The sequence below is a fragment of the Oncorhynchus kisutch genome, linkage group LG22, assembly GCF_002021735.2.
Source record: "Oncorhynchus kisutch isolate 150728-3 linkage group LG22, Okis_V2, whole genome shotgun sequence".
Lineage (NCBI taxonomy): Eukaryota > Metazoa > Chordata > Actinopteri > Salmoniformes > Salmonidae > Oncorhynchus > Oncorhynchus kisutch.
In genome coordinates this window covers 38,154,697-38,162,403 of record NC_034195.2, presented here as the reverse complement: position 1 = coordinate 38,162,403, position 7,707 = coordinate 38,154,697, and the positions used below count along the sequence as shown (strand labels likewise).

Here is a 7,707-nt window from a genome sequence, read left to right as displayed (position 1 = left end):
TATATTTTATGATTTAATATGCAAATGAGAATGAGTAGGTGTTCTAAAACTGTTGACCGGTAGTGTAAAAGTTGCCAATTATGTTATACTTGTGCGCTAAGTCATTTGCGGCTCAGTCAGTCACATACACACATGTGAACCATTCAGTACGATTCAGAGGATATGTAAATCTTCATCTACAATCATTTCTTTTCACACACATACAGACACATGATATTTGATATATTGAGGTGATACTCCTAGTCTCTCAGACTCAGACGGGTCACTGTGGGACTGGACGTCTGGGCCGTCATTCATAACCAGACAGTCAATAGGCTACGCAGATCTACAGAGCGGGATTTGTATCTGTATTAAGAGTATAGATCTACTAAAGACGTGATATTTCCATTAATGGAATTATCACTTGGATCAAAGGTGTGATTTCAAATTTCTGGGGTTGTACTCTGAAATTTCCTAAAACTCTTAACACATCCTCTCCTCTACAGACTGACTGATTGACATAGTAGCATCTTAACTCATAAATGTACTTTCCTTGACATTACCCACCCAAGTAAAGCGAGAGAGTGGAGAGGTAAAGGTAAACAGGTGAAGAAAATACTGAATGACTCGCTTCTAACTTTAGGTGGGTTCACTGTCAGGGAATGGACTATGAAGATCAGGTAACACAGATTTCATTGGCCCAAACCGGGGGCTTGCTGTCATAGGGAACACGCATTCGGAATGATGCTGCTTCTGCCCCCTGCTGTGCCTCCTCCTCCTCCTCCTCCTCTCCACCCTCATTCCTCTGCCCCTCTGCCCCCCTCTGGCCCAGCCAGCTCGGCTGCTCCAGACCCAGCTGGGTAGAGAAAGGCTTTTCCAGAACCTTCAACACCCGCTGGACCTATGACACAGAGCGATGGGAGAAAGATCAAACCATGAGAGGGAAATCCAGAGAAGCAAGTAAAGGCAGAGACAAGGCAGAGCACGTTTTTTCCTTCCTTTGGAGAATGCTACTGTTCTGGTGACATCATTGCTTGATCGGAGACTGACCTCACTGAAGTCTCCGTTCTCGGCTGCCTCTATTGCATTCTGGGCAATGTAGTTCCTGAGGACGTATCGTGGGTTGGTGCCATCCATCACCTTCACTCTCTCCTCCTGCAGTGCCTGGACGTCACTCTGGCCCTCGACCTCCCTAGCCAGACGCTCCCTGCACCAGTCACAACACATAATTAGATTAATTAGGACACACCTGACTAAAACGCTTTGCAACGGAGAACAAAAACAAGTATGCAGTTCGTCCCTCCCTATGTCAGTTTTCTTCCGTTTGGTGCCTAATGAAACCCCCCCACTGTTCAGAGAGGATGGGCTGGCATGGTCAAATAACTAAGACTAACACCACCTCTACTACAAACATTTGACCAACCTGCTTTTTTTCTAAGCTTTTATTCCCTTCCCTTCTCATCCGCTCCATCTCCTCATGCTACATTTCTAAAGCAATATATCTGATGGTAGAGTTACCTTCATATAGTGTCAAACACTGAGTTGGAGAAAAAGACAAGTTCAATTCAGGGGCTGTATTCACTGCGTGGAATAGGAGTGCTGATCTAGGATCAGTTTTGCCTTTTGGATCATAATGATTAAGACAGGAACACCTGGGGCTGTATCCACAAAGCGTCTCAGAGTAGAGAATTAGAAGTAACTATTGAGAAAATATATTTTACCCCTAATCTTATGGGTAAAAATAAAAGCTATGCATGAAGCCTCTTTAGTCATAAGAGTCCCACCTAGTCGACAGATATTAAGGAGACCTCATGAGGCATCCTAACCTGTTAAGGAGTTACCAGCAGGTGTTTTGATAGAAAAAGGCAGCGAGTCAGTGGTTCCTGCACCATAGACAGGCAATTGCTTCGGAGTTGTTAAAATAATGTTTTGATAATTCGATATGCTCAACCTATAAACAAGCTAGGCCTACATGCAACAGTATATTTTGAGAATGATTTGACATGAGGCCTAATCCACATCATATGCCTAAATACTTAGAACCACTAGACTAATACATTATTTAAATCAACCTATATTATGTTATTTAAAGTTACCCCTTTGGAGAGCAATATCACATTGTTAAAAAATATATCCCTAAATGCCTATAACTTGTGCAATTGAAAGCATCTAGGCCCTATTTTAACTGATTGTGTTCGGTGAAAATTATAAACCTTTCAAACATTTTCTGCAACATTATTGTCAAGTAACGTGATGCCTACTGTGCCAAAAAGATTTAAAGTTGAACGGGAGTGACAAGTGTGTTGATATAGCAGTAATACTATCGAAATTCCGCTTTTAAAAACCATCATACTGTATGATTCAGTGCAATCACATCGGCAACAATTAAGAGTAGGCAAAGTGATCGTGTCAAGCAAAAATTATATCAAACATTTTACCATGGCAACATTTGATGTACAGTCACATTCACAGTGGTTGTCTGAAGCATGCTATAGCGTTCACAGCTGGCATGCCTCATTGCGATTGTTACAAATGATTGGAAATAACCAATGTCAATGAGTGTCATCACTATCTTTCCTTTGCGGTACCTAAAACTGCTGTGATTACTAGCTGAGAAACTTTTGTGAGTTTATTTTTATTCCTGGCTCAGAGTTTGTCTGAGCAGTGTCTTAGCAAGATCCTAAAACCTACCCCGAGCTGGGAGTTTTTGTTGTCTTAAAATAGGTTAACAGGATTCCTAGGACTTTTTCTGAGATGCTTTAAAAATACAAGCACTTGCCTATATGAGGTGATCCAGGTGGCCCAGTCCTCCCTGTGCTTGGCCTTGACCTCTACCTCATCAGCCTCAAGCAGCTCCTTCAGCCTGCCCAGCTTCTCCAGCTGCATGGCCACCGTCCTCCGGTCTGATATCATCTGGAACAGGGACGGGTTGCTCTGGGCCAACTGCATCAACATGGCCAACTCACTGAAGGGTGAAGGGAGAGTGGTGTCAATGCAAAATGTCAAAAATGTGATCGCAAAAAAAATAACTAATAGAAGGGAGAGGCAGAGGAAGGTGAAAGAGATGGACTAGAATAGACAAACTTGGGTCAGAGGATCATGTCCATCTAATGAACTATGTCCACTACTGTATTATTGACCAAATTCCAAAGCTCTACTACAGCTTCAATGACCCAAGACCAAGACGCTTCCAACAAACCATTACCTGTGTTCTCATTGCTCATGTCAATATATTATCTTACCGTGGGTCCATGCTGGGCTTGTTGGCAGCCTTGAGCTCCTCCAGAGAGGCACACTGCTCCAGGAGGAGGTCTTTGGCCATTTTGATGACTCCTTCCTCTGCTTCCCCATCTCCCTCAGTGAGGCAGGGGATCTGGCTCAGACAGCGGAATGTGTTGGTGAAGTCTGCTCCTAGTGTCCAGGAAGAGAAGGATCAGATATTAAATCAGTCATGCTTAGTCAGTGTCATAGCTGTCTTCTACTGGCAACATGTCTTCTGTGTGAATAATGTGACCGTGAATCACCTTTCTATGCATCAGTGCTGAGTGTTCTGCGGCACACCCCTCAGTTGTTTGTCCCTCCTCATTCCCCATAGCTTTCTTATGTACACTCACCAGCCAGTTTATTAGGTACACCACCCCGTTCATTAAAACGGATCGCTCCTACAGACAGTGAGTCATGTGGCCTGTGGCTTGTTATATAAAACAGGCAGACAGGCATTCGGTTACAGTTCGATTGAGCGTTAGAATGGGCAAAACGAGTGACCTAAGTAACTTGAGCGTGGTACGATCGTCGGTGCCAAGCGCGCCAGACCCAGTATTTCAGAAATGGCCACCATCCTGGGCTTTTCACACACAAGTGTCTAGGGTTTAACGAGAATGGTGTTACAAACAAAAAACTGTTCTGGAGGCAAAGGAGGGTCTGACCCTGTACTACACTGAACAAAAATAAAACACAACATGTAACAATTTCTAAGATTTTACTGAGTTACTGTACATCAGTTAATTTAAATACATTCATTAGGCCCTCATCTGTTGATTTCACATGACTGGGAATAAATATATTTATCTGTTGGGCACAGATTCCTTAAAAAAAAGTAGGGGTGTGGATCAGAAAACCAGTCAGTATCTGGTGTGATCACCATTAGCCTCATGCAGCGTGACATCTCCTTCGCATAGAGTTGATCGTGGCCTGTGGAATATTGTTCCACTCCTCCTCAATGGCTGTGGGAAGTTGCTGGATATTGGCGGGAACCGGAACACGCTGCGTACAAGTAGATCCAGAGCATCCCACACATGCTCAAAGGGTGACATGTCTGGTGAGTATCCAGGCCATGGAAGAACTGGGACATTTTCGGCTTCCAGGAATTATGTACAGATCTTTGTGACATGGGGACGTGCATTATCATGCTTAAACATGAGGTGATGGCGGCGGATGAACGGCACAACAATGGTCCTCAGGATCTCGTCACAGTCAAATTGCCATCGATAAAATGCAATTGTGTTCGTTGTCAGTAGCTTATGCCTGCCCATACCATAACCCCACCACCACCATGTTCACAAAATTGACACATGACGCTGTCTGCCATCTGCCCAGTACAGTTGAAACCGAAATTAGTCCGTGAAGAGCACACTTCTCCAGCGTGCCAGTGGCCATCGAAGGTGAGCATTTTTCCTAGTGAGGACGATGAGCACGCAGATGAGCTTCCCTGAGATAGTTTCTGACAATTCATACAGAAATTCTTTGGTTGTGCAAACCCACAGTTTCATCAGCTGTCCAGTGACTAGTCTCAGACGATTCCGCAGGTTAAGAAGCCGGATGTGGAGGTCCTGGTCTGGCATGGTTAAACGTGGTAAAACGTTTGGACGTACTGACAAATTTTCTTAAACAACGTTGGAGGTGGCTTATGATAGAGAAATTAACATTAAAATTATCTGGCAACAGCTCTGGTGAACATTCCTGCAGTCAGCATGCCAATTGCATGCTCCCTCAAAACATGAGATATCTGTGGCATTGTGCTGTGTGACAAAACGGCACAATTTAGAGTGGACTTTTATTGTCCCCAGCACAAGGAGCACCCATGTAATGATCATACTGTTTAATCAGCTTCTACCTATGCCACACCTGTCAGGTGGATGGATTATGCTGACAAAGGAGAAATGCTCACCAACAGGGACATAAACAGATTTGTGCACAAAGTTGGAGAGAAATAAGCTTTTCGTGCATATGGAACACTTCTAGGGCCTTTTATTTCAGCTCAAGAAACAGGCGATGTATTTTTGTTCAGTGTAGATGGATGTACCTAATAAACTGTCCGGTGAGTATGTCTCCCTCTCCCCCTACCTGTGTTATGCATGGTCTGCAGCAGCTCAGTGATGAGCATCTCGTCCTCCGGTTCTTCCCTCCTCAGCAGGCCCAGCTTCTTCCTCATGTTACCCAGGTAGAAGGTGTTGTAGAGGGGCAGGTACTCATCCAGAACAGCCTCTGCCCGGCCTGGGGGCAGCTCTGGGTCCAGGGCTTCGGCCAGGCGAGCCAGGTTCCAGCGGCAGATAGCAGGTTGGGCCTGATAGGAGTAGCGGCCTGAGTTGTCTGAGGCATTGCAGATGAAGTCAGGATCAAACCTGCAGACAAGATAGAGGGGAAATTAGGCAGTGTTAAGCCAGACCCTTGCTTGGATTCAGTAACAAGTACATTAAAAGTGAAGTTGAAGTTTGAAGATGGCCATAATCAAAATAAAATAAAGCAGGTCAGCCATCCATGCTAGTCAAGGCTACTGCTGTGGAAGAGATGGACTGCTGAGTACTGTATGATGTACCTGTCCATGAAGCCATAGGGGCCATAGTCTATTGTGAGTCCCAGAATGCTCATGTTGTCTGTGTTGAGGACTCCATGGCAGAAACCCACACACTGCCACTGGGCCACCAGCCGAGCTGTACGTAACATCACCTACCAGTCAGGGACAAACACATACACGCACCAGTGTCAGAACAGAAGGAAGAGGAGATTACTTGGGTCTAGTAGTTTAAACTTTAAATGTATCTCTTGCTTAGGTGCTGGGTTAGGCAATACATATTAATGAGAAAATTCATTAATAGCAGTGTGTGCTAAGACAGTGTCACACTCACTGTATTTCTTCAACGTCCTAGCGACAGCAGATTAACAGGATAAGAGGATAGCAGTGTTCTTGGATCCATGACAAAAAGGTCAAGGATAGAGAGCGCTCAAATGTAGGCCTACAGTCTGCTTTGAGTCAAATTAGTTTTACTTTCATGAAGGACATAACAGGATATCCTTCAAGTTCATAAAGCCTAAGAGCATTACTGTATCCTTTAACATAATGAATCATGGATGCTTCACTGAATCTAGTGGTGTTTATACTATACCTCTCTGAAAAATGCCACATTCCTCTCCACTCTGTCAGTGTGGTTCTGCTGGATCTCTGGGTAGAAGGTCTCTATGACATAATCCATCATCTGACCTCTGATCGCATCATGGCCGTAGCTGGGGCCCTGGCGGCCTGTGTTCTCATCAGTCGCCTTGAAGATCTCAAAGGACCCAAACCTGCACGCACGCAAACACAATGATCAGAGTGACACGTTTTAGCATTGTTCCTTAAAGTCATTTGCCATAACTGTAAGACTGAGAACATGTGATAGGCTATGCACCTGATGAAGGTGGGTGCGATGCGGAGGACCACAGAGCACCTCTCTTTGCGGGGGTTCCCACTGTAATACACATCCCGTACCACCTTGCTGTCAGAGGTCACCAGCGACCCCGCCCTCGTGGTGGGCACGCCCAGAGCAAACACTGCTTCGCTGCACAGAAACTCCCTGATGCTGGATCGCAGCACCTTACGCCCATCCGCTTGTCTGGGAATGGAAGAGAAAGTATGGTAGAAATGTATTCAACAACATTAGCACATTTTCATGGGCTACAATGATAGTCAACTGTATTTAAACTGAGGAATTTGACCGAGGAAACAGATTCATTAGCTAAAGAATTTTTAGAACTGTCTAGTCATGCTTATGCAATACTGTCCAACCTGGAGTAGGGCGTCAGTCCAGCTCCCTTGACCTGAATCTCCCACCGGCCACTGGGGTTCTCTCGCAGCAGCTCGGAGCACTGGTCTGCTGGAGCTTTTAGTTCACCCAGATAGCAGGCCGCCCCGTCCCCCAACTGTCCGGCGAATGACCCGAACTGGTGACCGCAGTAGCAGTGCGCTGCAGGCTCGGACCCTGGCATTACTTTGGAGCCGCTCAGGTACTCTGGACCCAGTGGGTCGTTCAGAACCTCCATGGCGTTCAGCCCAAGCAAAGCTAAAGCATCATTCGAGACGGCCACAAATCTGGGCTTGAGCACTGGTTGTGGTTTTACTCGAGAGAAACAGGCTCCTGTCACCCTTCGCGGACCAGGTTCTTCTGATGTATCCAGTGGAAGTTTCTTGAGTGCGACATTGTCAAATTCGAGGCGTTCGAGCGGTGAACGACTGACCGCCAGACCCATGTCGTCCATAACAACAGCGGAGAAGTATCTAACCACGACGACAATACCAGAGCGAAGAAAATTTGATCGTGCCAGACGAAGTTTTAAAGAAGTCATCCAACTAAAGCCGGTAGGTCTGTTTAAACTCAGCAGAGACCTCATTCACACCTCCAAGATACGACGCTATCACAGGTCTGCACTACGGATGTTTGTCAGAAATGGTTTGCTACTCTATTATTGGTCCTA

General features: G+C 45.5%; 1 protein-coding gene across 1 annotated transcript; it reads right to left on the bottom strand.

Annotated features, from left to right (window-relative positions):
- On the bottom strand, nt 1-7,707 carry LOC109867327 (protein adenylyltransferase SelO-1, mitochondrial-like). The gene is made up of 9 exons (XM_020456438.2): nt 7,022-7,707; nt 6,645-6,848; nt 6,363-6,540; nt 5,795-5,925; nt 5,323-5,600; nt 3,222-3,390; nt 2,759-2,944; nt 1,030-1,186; nt 1-880 (listed from the first exon to the last, which is right to left on the bottom strand). The coding sequence occupies exons 1-9, from the start codon at nt 7,621-7,623 to the stop codon at nt 647-649; spliced, it is 2,139 nt and encodes a 712-aa protein (XP_020312027.1). The 5' UTR covers nt 7,624-7,707; the 3' UTR covers nt 1-646.